This window comes from Protomyctophum parallelum (genome assembly GCF_964188405.1).
Source record: "Protomyctophum parallelum genome assembly, chromosome: 13".
Taxonomy (NCBI): Eukaryota; Metazoa; Chordata; class Actinopteri; order Myctophiformes; family Myctophidae; genus Protomyctophum; species Protomyctophum parallelum.
Genome location: NC_139708.1, coordinates 17,343,106 through 17,360,301, shown reverse-complemented (window position 1 = coordinate 17,360,301; position 17,196 = coordinate 17,343,106). Strand labels below are relative to the sequence as shown.

Genomic DNA, 17,196 nt, shown 5'->3' with positions numbered 1-17,196 from the left:
CTAGTTGTCTACCTCCCTCCCCTCCCACACCTCCCACACCAGACAGGGCACGACGCGCGTGCACGCCGTGAGCTTAATTAATTGACCGTGATATGAATTGACTCCAGTGATCATCACACAACTATATTTAAATTTAAAATATATTACATTTGTGTAGGATACAAAACACTCTACATATTAGGAAAGGTAGTAATGTACTTGTACTGTCTGTGTGCCATTAGTATGTTTCTTTCAAGAGTAGGTTTTACTTTTGTCACTGCTCATTGAACCTATACATTGATAATTAGTGATTACATTTTGCATGGGGGGAAAGGCACCTTCTTTGTTCTTGCATGGAAACAGCCCTGCATTTTCAAATGTCACCATCATAATGACAAAAAAGTACCAAGATGATGGTATATTAAATAGTAGTCTAATATTTTTAGTATAAGGTCAGAACGTCACAAGTGAACCTGGAATAATATCTACAATTTGTCCTACATGTGATGCATGTTTACTTCAGTACATTAAAACTAGTTGCCATTATAGTTATTTTATTTTCTGAAAACACTTTATCACAATCGATATAATGTATCAAATTTAAAAACTATGCTATTGATATGGATGATGGATGACCTAATTTCATCTTCATGGTAATTTACAAGGAACCAAACTGAAGAGTTCAGAATCAGCACCATTGTGTTCTCAATAAAGGAATAGGAACAGCAAACATATGGCTCTTGTGAATAAATCACATCATATGCCATCAGTTTAAAGATAGTCTGCATATTTCTATATGGTTCAGAATGTTTGATTCACAATGGCAAAACTATCCATTAGCAATCATAAAAAACATGGGACCATTATAGCAGCACATGGACTTTATATCTCATATACAGTATTACATACTGCCAATCTTTAGCCTGCAGAACTTTACAGTCTGCATAAAAAGCAATCAATTGGATGTAGAAACTAGAAAGACAATTTTATTTGCATCCAAGGTAGACAACTGTAAATTAAAGAATGTATACCACACCAACAGGCACGCTGCATGTCCTTTGTATCAAACAAGGAATTGATTAAATAATTTGCAGCCTTCTTTATAGCAAGAGATATTTCTAATTGTTGATAATTTCCCATAGAGCTTTGAGAGATGTTAATATTATTCATACAATACTCTGACAAGGTTGTCTAAGAGAACACAACTGTTTAATGGCGTTTCCCCCTTTTTCTTTTTCCACATGGACACTCCACAAAATCACATGCAGGTGCTTTGCATCTGCGACGGTATAAACAAAAAACAAATCTCAGTATCTTATCATTTTTTACCAATAGGTCTAAGTTACCATACATGGATGAATCAACACCCTCTGCTCTTCCACACTTTCATCATATCCTTATCCATCATGGACTCCTTCTCCCACCACACCATTTCACAGTGCTCAGTCTGTAGTTGTTTGGAGAACGAGTGGAAGGAATTACAGCTACTGTATATCTTGCGTTAGTGTGTGAGAAGTTGGAGAGTTCTCATCAGCCTCCCCTCCATCACCAAGGTGACAGCTGGTGACAGGAAGAGGGTGGACACAGGGGCATGGCTCCTCATTGAGGCAGCTGGAGCAATGTACCCTGGCCTGAGGGAAGGTATGTGATATTGCGAGAACGGGATAGCTGGAAAGCGATGTCCTCAGCTGCCTCTAGCTTACGCAGCTCTACCAAGCCATCCCCAGCCTCCTGCAAGGAGTTGGCAATGAGTAAGGCAGCCTGGGAATCTCCCTCTGCTGAGATGATGGCCGCCTGCTTCTGCTGCTCTGCCTATAAAAGATGATAAACACAATGCATTTTTGAATTGTTTATTTGGCATGCTCTTAGTGTGCAAGTCCTTTAGTTTTGGACTTTCCTGTTAATTTTAAATATGCTGTGTACTGAATGACAGTGTGTTGTTTTTTCTGGCTTTTCTTGCCATTATTTATTGTTACAGTTTAGAGACAGGAAATAGGAGACAAGGGAGGTCCACCAAGCCTGGGACTTGCTGTCAGGCATCAGAGCCTATGTGGTACGTGTCTGAACTAGAGTTTTCCTTTTCTGCCCGAACCCGACCCGGGCCGAGCCTCGGGCTCTGTGATTTTCCGTGATTTTTTCTTTTTCTCCTTTTTTCAAGAATGTTATTATAATAAAAATAGTAATTCTGTTATTTGTGTAATGTGTACGCTATATAGCCTACAAGTATGTATTTATTATGAAGAGGGCTGCGCTATGGCGATTCACTTGTGACAGGAGGAAGACGGAGGAGTGGAGGCGGGGGGCTTGGAATGGATTACTGACTGTGCAGTGCGCAGGCAGAGAGAAGTGAACGGTGGGGTGGTTGTTTAATGTTTATACCGCTGGCTGGCCTCTGGTTTGCGGCGCACCAAATGAGCTTCAGTTCATAATGCTAAATGTTTTATAAATCAATCGAATCATCACACGATAGACTGCAACATGACGAAAACAGTTGCACTGAGCCATCTCGTTAAACCCAGCTGGCTGCGATGAATAACCTAATCATTAGGCCTAATCAACGTCATATAGTCACCAACCGATCCATATAATTCTGTAGTCAAGTGTATGATGACATGCACGCAATGTTACAGTCCACTGCAGGCTACAGGCTATTTGATTTACCGTCCCTCATTGCAGCCACGGCACTCCTTGTTATATGTGCCCGATTTAAAATAACAGATCTCTAAGCTGTCGAGACATGCCATGAGTGGGTGCGTGGATGGTTTGTAAACTTTGTAGGCTATGATGGTTCTTTTGGACACCGAACGGGGACGATACTTGGGGTCTTGGACATAGCTTCACTTCAGAGGAAACGGGGAGCTACTCGCCACCACTGGAAATGGAATCCATTAGAATGATATGGAAATGGTACATTAACAGTCTAACGTGAGCTACATAAATCCTTTATTTCGGCGATAAGTCCAAGTCCATTGAACTCCGTTCTCACTCTCACACAGACACACACTGAAAGAAAAAAAGAAAGCCACTTTAATGCATGGCCAGCGCAGCAGCACACGCGGTCAGTGGGTCACTGACGGCGCGTGCTGCTGCGCTGGCCATGCATTAAAGTGGCTTTTTTTTTTTCTTTGTCTGGCTTTATGGGGCTTCGGGACTAACATTATGGTAATTTCTAGGGTCGGGTCGAGCTTCGGGCTGACCCAGTTAGGGCCGGGCCGGGCTTCAAATTTCGGGCCCGATGAGAACTCTAGTCTGAACCAGTCTTATCGGCGCCCGATTAATCAGCTTCCCATAGGAGGTTTTTCAAGTTTTTTTCAATCAAGACGTGAAATATTGTGAAATAATTAATCTATACAAAAACGGGTATAATGTATTGACCTCTTTTTGTGTGAAGATGCGTTCACACAAGGTGAAGATATCAAAGATATATCATTTAGGATATTTCAACTTGAGTGAAGACGAGATTAACTTTGTGCAGTCACATAGTCAGGTTCACCTCATTTGCGGCATCCGGGGTACGCATCTTTATGTAAATCACTCTGTACAAAAACAATTAAAAGATCTTCATTACCTTTTCCACCACAAATCGGGCTCTCTCTGCCTCCTGCTGGGCAACCTGCTTCATTTCAACAGCTTCTGTGAATTCCTTGCCAAAGGTTAAGTGCGTCTGTTGGAAGAACATAGGAACATTATTGAACTTCACACCAGAAATGTAGTTGCATGTCTTGGTGCTTGGTCTATATTGGTATTCAAGTAACTAACTAAAGCATTATTTTTATATGATGTATGTAGAAATGTCCATTTTCTTAAATAATAAGTTCACCAACTGGGTCATGCATACCAATGAAACATCATCCAAGATGAGACCAAAGGTGGAGGCTCTTTCCGTCAGGTCCTCACTGACCTGCCGGGATACCAGCTCTCTCTGGGTGATGAGTTCACCAGCATCAAATCGAGCCTGTGAGGTACACAGAATCACAAGTTCAGTTTATCTGGTTGTTGGGCATGTCGACATATCTATTAGGTACAACAGTTTTGCACAAAAATAGCAAAATCACAACTTGTGGCGATGTAGATGGGCTACTTAAAAAATGTATTCAATATCAAATTTACACACATACACACCCACCCACACCTCCACCCAAAACATTATTTTTAATAATCGATTACATACATTTGATTAACTGTTGAATTCCCAAGAACTATTTCTAAATTTTTGATACATACCACTACAGCTTTCAGGACTTCTGTAGTAATAGATGGCAACACCCTCTCATCATAGTCCTCTCCAATGCTTGTGAAGATCCGTGGGAGCTGGTTAGTCACCGGCCGGAACAGGATACGCAGCGTGATGTTTACATTCTGCAAATCTGTGCAGTTGATGGTTGAAAGGTAAGTGTTAAGATAGTGAGAATAACCGCCTTAAATGTCTTACATGATAGACAGGCCGACTTCGCCGCAACACGTTTTGTGGACAATTCTGTAATTCCCCACAAGTGACACGGTCCTGCTACAAACGAGCAAAACAGAAGCTATTGTTTATTACCATTTTGATTGTACCTTTGCTACCAGTGATGACAGGCACATTGCGAGGGCGGGAACGGCAGTCAAAGATGATGGGTTTCTGGACCCAGGGGATGAGGAAGTGTGTTCCCTCACCAACCACTTCGTCTTGCACTCCTCTGAACCTGTCAAATATGACGGCACGGTGGCCTGCGTCCACTGTAGAAAAAGGTGTTGCACTTTTACATTTGAGGGTCTGACTACAGCACATTGTATACAATTTTCAAAAACGATCTACAATATCACAACACATCGCAATGTGACAGAAATCGATAATCAGATCAATAGATAGATAGAATATTGGCTGATGACTTAAAATTGAGTTACCCAGAAATACTTAAATATTTGCACTCACCATTGAAAAGGGCAGAGTTCACCACACCTCCACCAACTGCCAAGGCCAGACCTAACTTTCCAATGGACTCAAACAGTTTTGCCATGACAGCAATGAAGTGAAACTGCAAGAAAGGTAAAGGGATTTCACAAATATTTAATCTAATCAGTTCTTCCAACTTTTAACGTATAGTTTTGGCCTTGAAGTTGAGGGTAGTTGATGCCATTGCTGAAGATATTAGCCAACTAGCTCGTCGGGTACAACACTAGCATGTTTTCCATAGGGGGTCTAACCAGGTTCTGCGGTTTTTAATGTACGTTGTAGCAGCCAGTCATGTGTAAACACGAGTAACGTTATGAATTATGACAGCTCAGCTTATGTCATTAGATCAAACTAACGTTAGGCTAGCTTAACGCATGTACCTTTCATTTCACCGATATCTGGACATGAGTGCTCAGTCACTGTCCATGTTACTTGGTCTACTAAAGTAAGTATATTTAATAACGCATCAGATTAAAACATCACGTATAATTAAATTGAATATTTTAGAAGCTGCTATGCAATGAAAGTATGAAACACAATTAAGTGCTGTGTGAACTCAGATGCACTCACCTAGCGTTAGATGAGACTAGTATATAATGTGACCTCCACCGGAGAGACGCCGACGCAATCAGCAGAACACATGAGATGTGCGGATTGGGCTTCAGCAGAGCGCATGTGCGGTACTTGTAACGTCCTCTCCTCGGATTGGACAGGCGGGATTCAGGCTCGTAGTATACTTTACAGTCATTGGTTGGCGACCGAGAGACCAGACACAAGAGCGGATACGGAAACGGCGCGTGCGAAATTAGAAATATAATAGAAATAGATTTTTGGCGATTCTGACTTTCAGTTGTAATTTGTGCATACATTTTGTTTTTATTGTATTGTTCCACTTTTTGCTTTGTCAATGTAAACGTATGTTTTCTCATGCCAATAAAGCCCCTTGAATTTAAATAGAATTGTATGTGCAATGTTTGTGTGCGTGTAAATGACCGGATACAGTAGGCGGGCTCAGTCTAGACCAGTGCTTCCCAAACTTTTTCTTTTCAAAATCTATTCGAGTTTTTAAACAGAAGCCCAGGGGCAAGCATATGTCTATGGGGGCAAGGGGGCAAGCATAAATATAAATGGCATTAAGTCACAAACGATGGGAATTTTTTTACGGATAATCAGCCAATCAGGTTCCCATTTCCCAAACGTTTTGTTTTTAGCTCGATCGGGGCCGTCTATAGCCTAATACGGCAGCGTCTAGTGAGCTAATCTAGTGAGCTAATTTAAGACTTCCGGTGGACGATCTCTTCAAAATAAGAGTACCCTCTAGAGTATTGAAAAAAAGTTTAATTTGCACATTAAAACTACAAATTAAGCATTTAAATGATGCTATATGATGCTATAAGACACACATTATGTTTCTGTGTAAGAATAAGTAATTAAATCCTTATAATAATAATAATAAAGTTATCTAAATGGATAAATGCTATTCACTGGAGTGCATGGACTTTATAAAGTGGACACTGGACAAAAGACGGCTCCGCAAGGCAACTATCTGGACATACCCACGCGTTCGGGGAGATGTCCTATACCACACCCCACTCTCCGCTAAGCGGGAGAGGTGTAAAATTCACAGTAGCAGACCTTCTACTGGGGTCAAGGCTGACAAAAAGTACCGTTTCCGGACCCAGAATGGACACTGGACAAAAGACGGCTCCGCGAGGCAACTATCTGGACATACCCACGCGTTCGGGGAGATGTCCTGTACCACACCCCACTCTCCGCTAAGCGGGAGAGGTGTAAAATTCACAGCAGCAGACCTTCTACTGTGGTCAACGCTGAAAAAAGTACCGTTTCCGGACCCAGAATGGACACTGGACAAAGAGGCCTCCGCGAGGCAACTATCTGGACATACCCACGCGTTCGGGGAGATGTCCTCTACCACACCACACTCTCCGCTAAGCGGGAGAGGTGTAAAATTCACAGCAGCAGACCTTCTACTGGGGTCAATGCTGACAAAAAGTACCGTTTCCGGACCCAGAATGGACACTGGACAAAGAGGCCTCCGCGAGGCAACTATCTGGACATACCCACGTGTTCGGGGAGATGTCCTCTACCACACCCCACTCTCCGCTAAGAGAGAGAGGTGTAAAATTCACAGCAGCAGACCTTCTACTGGGGTCAACGCTCAAAAAAGTGCTGTGCCTTGGGGCATTGACATGAAATCACTTTCTCTACGCAAGCTAAGTCAGGTCAAGGAGTTACCTCTAGCTTTGGAATGGGTGTCACTTGTGTGCGTTGATTGCATCTGTCTGTGCATGGTTTTTGTTTTGTTTTACGAGGTCCATTCGTTGAAATGTAAATTTTGCATTGCAACGGTAAAGTAATTTCACAATTGACATTGTAGGCAATAATTAATAACGGTATGGCACCAGGCCAAAGCCATGGGGATAGAGTATGTTTTGCACTCTGAGTGAGTGTGTGTGTGTGTGTGTGTGTGTCCGTCAGTTTGTTAACAGCTAATCTCCAGCACCATTAACCCGGTCGATGCCAAATTTTGCACACACACTCCCTGGATGCCAACGATGAACCTCTGTCCCAAATTTTCCAGAACGGCCTGTATAGCACCACACATTTTTGTATGCCCTCCGAGACTATGGACTATAGCCTTTCGCTTTTCCGCGATTTAACCTTTTTTCAAATCGTGAACAATGATGAAGAATCGCGCACTATAGCATGCCACTTAATGACCTTGGGGTCATCAAGGTCATTGATATTGATCAATAACCTTGAGCAGTATAAATGACCTTCAATAAGACTAGTAAATGACCTTGACCAGTATAAATGACCTTGACAAGTACAAATGACCTTGACCAGTATAAATGACCGTGACCAGTATATGACTGACCAGTATAAATTACCTTCATGAGACTAGTAAATGACCTTGACCAGTATAAATGACCTTTAGAAGACTAGTAAATGATCTTCACCAGTATAAATGACCTTTAGAAGACTAGTAAATGATCTTCACCAGTATAAATGACCTTGACCAGTATGCGGTCCGTGACCATGGACTATAGCCTTTTGCTTTTCCTTGATTTTCACCTTTAAAAAATCCTCAACAATGATGAAGAATCGCACACTATAGCGTGCCGCTCAATGACCTGAGACCATGGACCAATGAATGAAATACAACACATTGAGCAGGGCACTGCAGGGAGTTGAACCCCGTTCCGGTAAACCAGAAGTCCGACACCAGTGCCTTAGTTTTTGTGTTGTTGTTCATTTAAAGGTCCAGGTGTGCATACGCATGTGCCCCTGTGTGTGTAGGTGCATGTGTGCATGTGTGTGCACGCTTCAATGACCACTGTTGGACCCAATGGCGATCAAGGACCTCAGGGAGCCACCCATAATTCACAACGGTCACAGCGAGCTCTGTTGCATCACAACTGGTGGCCAACAGTCGTAACCAACACCGCCACGACCCACAGGAGAATACCATCGCACAGTGGTATCAGACCAACCACAATCAGCCAGCCCTCAAACCAAACCCTTCGACCTAGAAGAACTCAAAACTGCAATGGGAAAGTTGAAACCCGGAAAAGCAGCAGGGATTGATGACATACTGGCAGAAATTATACAGCACCTGGAACCTAACGCAAAGACCTGGCTCGTGGGGATGCTGAACACATGCATGGCACAGAAAACCATCCCTTCTGTCTGGAGAAAAGCCAAAGTGGTTGCAATCCCCAAACCTGGCAAAGACCCATCATCCTCAAAGAGCTACCGACCCATTTCCCTCCTCTGCATCACCTACAAGAGAGGCTGCTACTCCAACGCCTCATACCACTCATAGACACCAAGCTGACTAAAGACCAAGCTGGTTTCCGTCCCGTCCTGTGCTGGACAGAGCTCAACCTCACCCAACACATTGAGGATGGGTTTGAGGGAAAACAAATAACTGGAGCAGCAACTGGAGGGCGAAGCAAGCACGCAGGCAGCTTGTGCCTGCCTGCGTGCCTGCCTGCCTTCCTCATGTGGAAGCTGCATAGTTGAGTTTGTGTGTGTGTTTCTTTTTCTGTCTTTCTTTCTTAGGACGAAGATCAAGGTAGACGCCGTTGGAAGGCTCAACACAAGCCGATGCCCCTAGAGATCCATCCCAAAGCTTCCCTCAGGGAGTCCAGCAAGCCAGCTAGCCAGCAAGCCCGCCCAGTCAGCCAACGCAGCCAGCCAGCTCCGCCAGTCAGCCAGTGTAGAAAGTCAGGCTGCCAAGCCAGCGCACATCAGCCCTTGCAGTCAACCATTGTAGCCATACCAGCCTTGCTCAGTCAGCTCAGCCAGGCCTCTCTCGAGGCCTGGCTCTCTGTCTGCCTGGCCCGGTCTGCCCAGCCCTGCCTTGCAGCAACAGAACCAGCCTTGCTGGCAAGCCAGCCAGCTCAGAATACGAGCTCAGCAAGCCAGCGCAGCTGGCAAGCACGCAGTTAGTCTAAACCAGTTTCAGACTGGCAGGCCAAGGCAGACAGACAGGAAGACCGAGGCGCCTAGGCAGGCAGACAGGCCAGGAAGGCAACAAAGTGCAGGCAGGGGGACTGTCCGGCCTAAGGCTGCGCTGCAAGGGTTGGAGCCTGGCCAGCTCCTGCTGGTCTAGACTGAGTGGCTGTGGCTGCACAGTAAGGCTGCGGTAACCTAGTCTGGGCTTGCTGCTGCACTGGCTTGCTCAGCTCGCATTCTGAGCTGGCTGGCTTTCCAGAAAGGCTGGTTCTGTTGCTGCAAGGCAGGGCAGGGCAGACCGGGCCAGGCAGACAGAGAGCCAGGCCTCAAGAGAGGCCTGGCTGAGCTGACTGAGCAAGGCTGGTATGGCTGCAATGGCTGACTGCAAGGGCTGATATGCTCTGGCTTGGCAGCCTGACTTTCTACACTGGCTGACTGGCGGAGCTGACTGGCTGCGTTGGCTGACTGGGCAGGCTTGCTGGCTAGCTGGCTTGCTGTGCTCCCTGAGGGAAGCTTTGGGATGGATCTCTAGGGGCATCGGCTAGTGTTGAGCCTTCCTATGGCGTCTACCTTGATCTCCGTCCTAAGAAAGAAAGACAGAAAAAGAAAGACACACAAACCCAACTATGCAGCTTCCACCTGAGGAACCGAGACGCGAGAAAAGAACTGAGCGTCACTTGGGATGGTCACAAACTCTCCAACCATACCCACCCCATGTATCTTGGAGTTACACTGGACAGGACACTCTTCTTCAAAAAAACACCTGGAGAACACAAAAGCCACAGTCAACACCCACAATAACATCCTGTGAAAACTAGTGAACTCCCAAGTGGGGCGCAGACCCACAAACAATCCGTGCAACTGCCATGGCCCTGTCTTTCTCTACAGCAGAGTATGCCTGCTCAAGCTGGAGCCGATCACGTCACACCAAATTGGTCGACACAGCCCTAAATGACACCTGTCGCATCATCACGGGATGGGTCAAGACAACACCTGTCCCGTCCGTGCCTTTATGCGCTAGCCGGCACCTCCCCCCGCACATCAGACGACTGTGTAACGCTCAAGATGAATGGAAAACACAGGAGATAGACAGTGAAGTCTGGAATGAAATGATAGAGAACACCTCACACACACAGTTTCCTTTCGTGGCCGTTTACATTCAAGGGTCGCCGGTCCTCTCGAACGGAACAGTTTAACGTCATGCCCAGGACGAAAAGATATAGAGAACACCATAATGACAAATAACAGCAGGAAGGCATGGGCCACAATCCACCGTCTTGGCAAAGACCACACCACCCATAATTCACAACGGTCACAGCAAACTCTGTTGCATCACAACTGGTGTAGGTATTGGATGGAGCCCGCACACCACAGGTATAAGAAAGACGTGATGCAGAGGAGGGAAATGGGTCGGTAGCTCTTCGGGGATAATGGGTCTTTGCCAGGTTTAGGGATTGCAACTACTCCAGCCTTTTTCCAAACAGAAGGGATGGTTTTCTGTGCTATGCATGTGTTCAGCATCCCCACAAGCCAGGTCCTTGCGATAGGTCCCAGGTGCTGTATCATTTCTGCAAGTATGCCATCAATCCCTGCTGCTTTTCCGGGTTTCAACTTTCCCATTGCAGTTTCACGTTCTTCTAAGTCGAAGGGTTTGGTTTGAGGGCTGGCTGATTGTGGTTGGTCTGATACCACTGTGCGATGGTATTCTATGTGGGTCGGTGGCGGTGTTGGTTACAACTGTTGGCCACCAGTTGTGACCAAGACGCCACCGACCCACAGGAGAATACCATCGCACAGTGGTATCAGACCAACCACAATCAGCCAGCCCTCAAACCAAACCCTTCGACCTAGAAGAACTTGAAACTGCAATGGGAAAGTTGAAACCCGGAAAAGCAGCAGGGATTGATGACCTACTGGCAGAAATGTTACAGCACCTGGGACCCAACGCAAAGACCTGGCTTGTGGGGATGCTGAACACATGCATAGCACAGAAAACCATCCCTTCTGTCTGGGAAAAGGCCAAAGTGGTTGCAATCCCTAAACCTGGCAAAGACCCATTATCCACAAAGAGCTACCGACCCATTTCCCTCTGCATCACCTACAAGGCTATATGAGAAGCTGCTACTCCAACGCCTTGTTGCCACTCATTGCGAACGCAGTGAGCCACTTACTATGACAGCAAGGGCTGAATGTCTGTGTGTGTGTGTGTGTGTCACGCTGTTACACCACCCGCCCGCCACCAGAGGGCGCAGCTGTAGCACACACACACACACACACACACACAGGGCGCAGCTGTAGCACACACACACACACACACACACACACACACACACACACACAACCACACACACACGAGCTGCGTTCGCTTCCCGCGTTTGCGCGTCTTACTTGTAGATACCAAGCTGACTAAAGACCAAGCTGGTTTCCGTCCCAGCCGCTCCTGTGCTGGACAGAGCTCAACCTCACCCAACACATTGAGGATGGGTTTGAGGGGAAACAAATAACTGGAGCAGCATTCAGAGATCTCTCTGCTGCCTACGACACTGTCCAACACCGCACAATGGTCAGGAAAAGCCTCCTCAACAACAGGCGCTTCTATGTCCAGTTAAATGACCAGAGGAGTAAATGGAAAGCCCAAAAGAACGGCCTCCAACAAGGTAGCGTGCTCGCCCCCCTCCTTTTCAATATCTACACAAACGACCAGCCACTACCCAATGCCTAATGCCAGCGTTTCATCTACGCCGACAACCTCTGCATTACGACCCAACAAGCAGACTTCCAGAAGATTGAGTCTGTCCTTGAAAGTGCCCTCCAAGAAATGTCAAGCTACTACAATACAACCACCTGAAACCCAACCTATAGAGAACACCTCACACACACATAATTTCCTTTCGTGGCCGTTTACATTCGAGGGTCGCTGGTCCTCTCGAACGGAACAGTTTAACGTCATGCCCAGGACGAAAAGATATAGAGAACACCATAATGACAAATAACAGCAGGAAGGCATGGGCCACAATCCACCGTCTTGGCAAAAACCACACCACCCATAATTCACAACGGTCACAGCAAACTCTGTTGCATCACAACTGGTGTAGGTATTGGATGGAGCCCGCACACCACAGGTATAAGAAAGACGTTCTTTGTTGAAATACTGACAGCGTTTCGATCCATTTGATCTTCATCAGGTCATGTGTACACAAAACATACACTTTTATACTAAGGGAGTGCCCCCATTAAACAATCAAAATACCACATTTTGGTGCCCCTTCCATCACTGCAGGTGTGACACGTCAACCCTGAGTGAGTAGGTGGGGACCCAGACATATTGATGTAAATATAGTCTGTTCAGAAATTGTAGTGCCTCTCATAGAGCTTGTAGGTGATGCAGAGGAGGGAAATGGGTCGGTAGCTCTTCGGGGATAATGGGTCTTTGCCAGGTTTAGGGATTGCAACTACTCCAGCCTTTTTCCAAACAGAAGGGATGGTTTTCTGTGCTATGCATGTGTTCAGCATCCCCACAAGCCAGGTCCTTGCGATAGGTCCCAGGTGCTGTATCATTTCTGCCAGTATGCCATCAATCCCTGCTGCTTTTCCGGGTTTCAACTTTCCCATTGCAGTTTCACGTTCTTCTAAGTCGAAGGGTTTGGTTTGAGGGCTGGCTGATTGTGGTTGGTCTGATACCACTGTGCGATGGTATTCTATGTGGGTCGGTGGCAGTGTTGGTTACAACTGTTGGCCACCAGTTGTGACCAAGACCGCCACCGACCCACAGGAGAATACCATCGCACAGTGGTATCAGACCAACCACAATCAGCCAGCCCTCAAACCAAACCCTTCGACCTAGAAGAACTTGAAACTGCAATGGGAAAGTTGAAACCCGGAAAAGCAGCAGGGATTGATGACCTACTGGCAGAAATGTTACAGCACCTGGGACCCAACGCAAAGACCTGGCTTGTGGGGATGCTGAACACATGCATAGCACAGAAAACCATCCCTTCTGTCTGGGAAAAGGCCAAAGTGGTTGCAATCCCTAAACCTGGCAAAGACCCATTATCCACAAAGAGCTACCGACCCATTTCCCTCTGCATCACCTACAAGGCTATATGAGAAGCTGCTACTCCAACGCCTTGTTGCCACTCATAGATACCAAGCTGACTAAAGACCAAGCTGGTTTCCGTCCCAGCCGCTCCTGTGCTGGACAGAGCTCAACCTCACCCAACACATTGAGGATGGGTTTAAGGGGAAACAAATAACTGGAGCAGCATTCAGAGATCTCTCTGCTGCCTACGACACTGTCCAACACCGCACAATGGTCAGGAAAAGCCTCCTCAACAACAGGCGCTTCTATGTCCAGTTAAATGACCAGAGGAGTAAATGGAAAGCCCAAAAGAACGGCCTCCAACAAGGTAGCGTGCTCGCCCCGCTCCTTTTCAATATCTACACAAACGACCAGCCACTACCCAATGCCTAATGCCAGCGTTTCATCTACGCCGACAACCTCTGCATTACGACCCAACAAGCAGACTTCCAGAAGATTGAGTCTGTCCTTGAAAGTGCCCTCCAAGAAATGTCAAGCTACTACAATACAACCACCTGAAACCCAACCTATAGAGAACACCTCACACACACATAATTTCCTTTCGTGGCCGTTTACATTCGAGGGTCGCTGGTCCTCTCGAACGGAACAGTTTAACGTCATGCCCAGGACGAAAAGATATAGAGAACACCAACATGTCAAATAACAGCAGGAAGGCATGGGCCACAATCCACCGTCTTGGCAAAAACCACACCACCCATAATTCACAACGGTCACAGCAAACTCTGTTGCATCACAACTGGTGTAGGTATTGGATGGAGCCCGCACACCACAGGTATAAGAAAGACGTTCTTTGTTGAAATACTGACAGCGTTTCGATCCATTTGATCTTCATCAGGTCATGTGTACACAAAACATACACTTTTATACTAAGGGAGTGCCCCCATTAAACAATCAAAATACCACATTTTGGTGCCCCTCCCATCACTGCAGGTGTGACACGTCAACCCTGAGTGAGTAGGTGGGGACCCAGACATATTGATGTAAATATAGTCTGTTCAGAAATTGTAGTGCCTCTCATAGAGCTTGTAGGTGATGCAGAGGAGGGAAATGGGTCGGTAGCTCTTCGGGGATAATGGGTCTTTGCCAGGTTTAGGGATTGCAACTACTCCAGCCTTTTTCCAAACAGAAGGGATGGTTTTCTGTGCTATGCATGTGTTCAGCATCCCCACAAGCCAGGTCCTTGCGATAGGTCCCAGGTGCTGTATCATTTCTGCCAGTATGCCATCAATCCCTGCTGCTTTTCCGGGTTTCAACTTTCCCATTGCAGTTTCACGTTCTTCTAAGTCGAAGGGTTTGGTTTGAGGGCTGGCTGATTGTGGTTGGTCTGATACCACTGTGCGATGGTATTCTATGTGGGTCGGTGGCGGTGTTGGTTACAACTGTTGGCCACCAGTTGTGACCAAGACCGCCACCGACCCACAGGAGAATACCATCGCACAGTGGTATCAGACCAACCACAATCAGCCAGCCCTCAAACCAAACCCTTCGACCTAGAAGAACTTGAAACTGCAATGGGAAAGTTGAAACCCGGAAAAGCAGCAGGGATTGATGACCTACTGGCAGAAATGTTACAGCACCTGGGACCCAACGCAAAGACCTGGCTTGTGGGGATGCTGAACACATGCATAGCACAGAAAACCATCCCTTCTGTCTGGGAAAAGGCCAACGTGGTTGCAATCCCTAAACCTGGCATAGACCCATTATCCACAAAGAGCTACCGACCCATTTCCCTCTGCATCACCTACAAGGCTATATGAGAAGCTGCTACTCCAACGCCTTGTTGCCACTCATAGATACCAAGCTGACTAAAGACCAAGCTGGTTTCCGTCCCAGCCGCTCCTGTGCTGGACAGAGCTCAACCTCACCCAACACATTGAGGATGGGTTTGAGGGGAAACAAATAACTGGAGCAGCATTCAGAGATCTCTCTGCTGCCTACGACACTGTCCAACACCGCACAATGGTCAGGAAAAGCCTCCTCAACAACAGGCGCTTCTATGTTCAGTTAAATGACCAGAGGAGTAAATGGAAAGCCGAAAAGAACGGCCTCCCACAAGGTAGCGCGCTCGCCCCCCTCCTTTTCAATATCTAAACAAACGACCAGCCACTTGAAACCCAACCCATCAAAAACCCAACTATGCAGCTTCCACCTGAGGAACCGAGACGCAAAAAAAGAACTGAGCATCACAAACTCTCAAACCATACCCACCCCATGTAACTTGGAGTTACACTGGACAGTTTAACGTCATGCCCAGGACGAAAAGTTATAGAGAACACCAACATGACAAACCCTACACTTAAACCCTCTATATTTAATAAAAAACAATTCTGGACAGGAATCCTGTATTGCAGGGGTGCCCAAAAGGTACATCGTGATCTACCAGTAATCACAAAGGCTGTGCAGGTAGACCATATGGCATGCCCCTGTATATAATCTATCACTTGAATTAAGGTGACTTGACACCAGCTCAAATGTTGCACACAAACATCAGTAGCAAAAGTACAAAGTTATTGTGACAGTAATAATTGCTATAGTGTGTGTTCAGTAACAGGAATATTCCTGTCTCTCCAGCTCTTTAATAAATAGAAAAGGGTTTAATCAGGAGTTGTAGTAGCCACAGGATAATCTAAGCGGTGGATATTGCTCTTTTCTTCATGTCTTTATGTATGTAAATTGTCTTGTTGTTTGTGTTATGTCAAATGCGTGTATATGTGTTCTGCATATACTTGGCTGCTGTGTTGCAAGTTACTGAACACACACTATAGCAATGATTACTGTCACACTATAGAGCTATTTAACACTGTTACTGAACACACACTATAGCAATGATTACTGTCACAATATAGAGCTATTTAACACTGTTACTGAACACACACACTATAGCAATGATTACTGTCACAATATAGAGCTATTTAACACTGTTACTGAACACACACACTATAGCAATGATTACTGTCACAATATAGAGCTATTTAACACTGTTACTGAACACACACTATAGCAATGATTACTGTCACACTATAGAGCTATTTAACACTGTTACTGAACACACACTATAGCAATGATTACTGTCACAATACAGAGCAATTTAATTTAGGTAACCAAATTGACCCCAATAGTAGATCTTTACACTCTCAATAGTTCAATTGTTGTTAAGCATCTGCTTAATTTCCAAAAAAAACTACACAATTAGAGAATGTAGAAGATTGCTACTTTTGATCCTTTGATTATATAATGCTGATTGTAGCATAGTGGTTAGTGACTGAGCTTTGTTAACATGAGTGCCCGGGATCGTTTCCCACCAATTTCAAAGAATGTTTGTTGCTTCGTGCCAATTTTCACAGAATGTTTGTCCTTTTACCTACCAAACAATACTATTTTCACCTCTAGTCGATTATTTATTCAGCGTTTGAGCCACGGACCACCATTTGAGGCCATCTAGTCTCTCAGACCCATTTGAGCCACTGACCACCATTGTGAGAGTCTATTAATGTGAAATGGTGGTCCGTGGCTCAAACATGTTATCACTTTTGAAGTTACTTGTTGTGTTTAGATATGTAAATACTACTCTTTAAAGCCGTGTTTCGGTAGTCGAGTGGGTACTGTCGACGGTTAGTAAACATTGAGGCCGGGCATAGTTGTTTATAAACCTTCGACACTAACCATTCGGCTACTGAAACACTGTTTTACAGTTTCGTAC

General features: G+C 45.6%; 1 protein-coding gene across 1 annotated transcript; it reads right to left on the bottom strand.

The window, feature by feature from the left end:
* Positions 1-945: 945 nt before the first annotated feature.
* phb (prohibitin) lies at positions 946-5,567 on the bottom strand. Its single transcript, XM_083779620.1, has 7 exons — positions 5,486-5,567; positions 4,895-4,997; positions 4,537-4,698; positions 4,204-4,346; positions 3,818-3,934; positions 3,548-3,643; positions 946-1,791 (listed from the first exon to the last, which is right to left on the bottom strand). The coding sequence occupies exons 2-7, from the start codon at positions 4,977-4,979 to the stop codon at positions 1,579-1,581; spliced, it is 816 nt and encodes a 271-aa protein (XP_083635746.1). The 5' UTR covers positions 4,980-4,997; positions 5,486-5,567; the 3' UTR covers positions 946-1,578.
* Between the last annotated feature and the right edge of the window lie 11,629 nt (positions 5,568-17,196).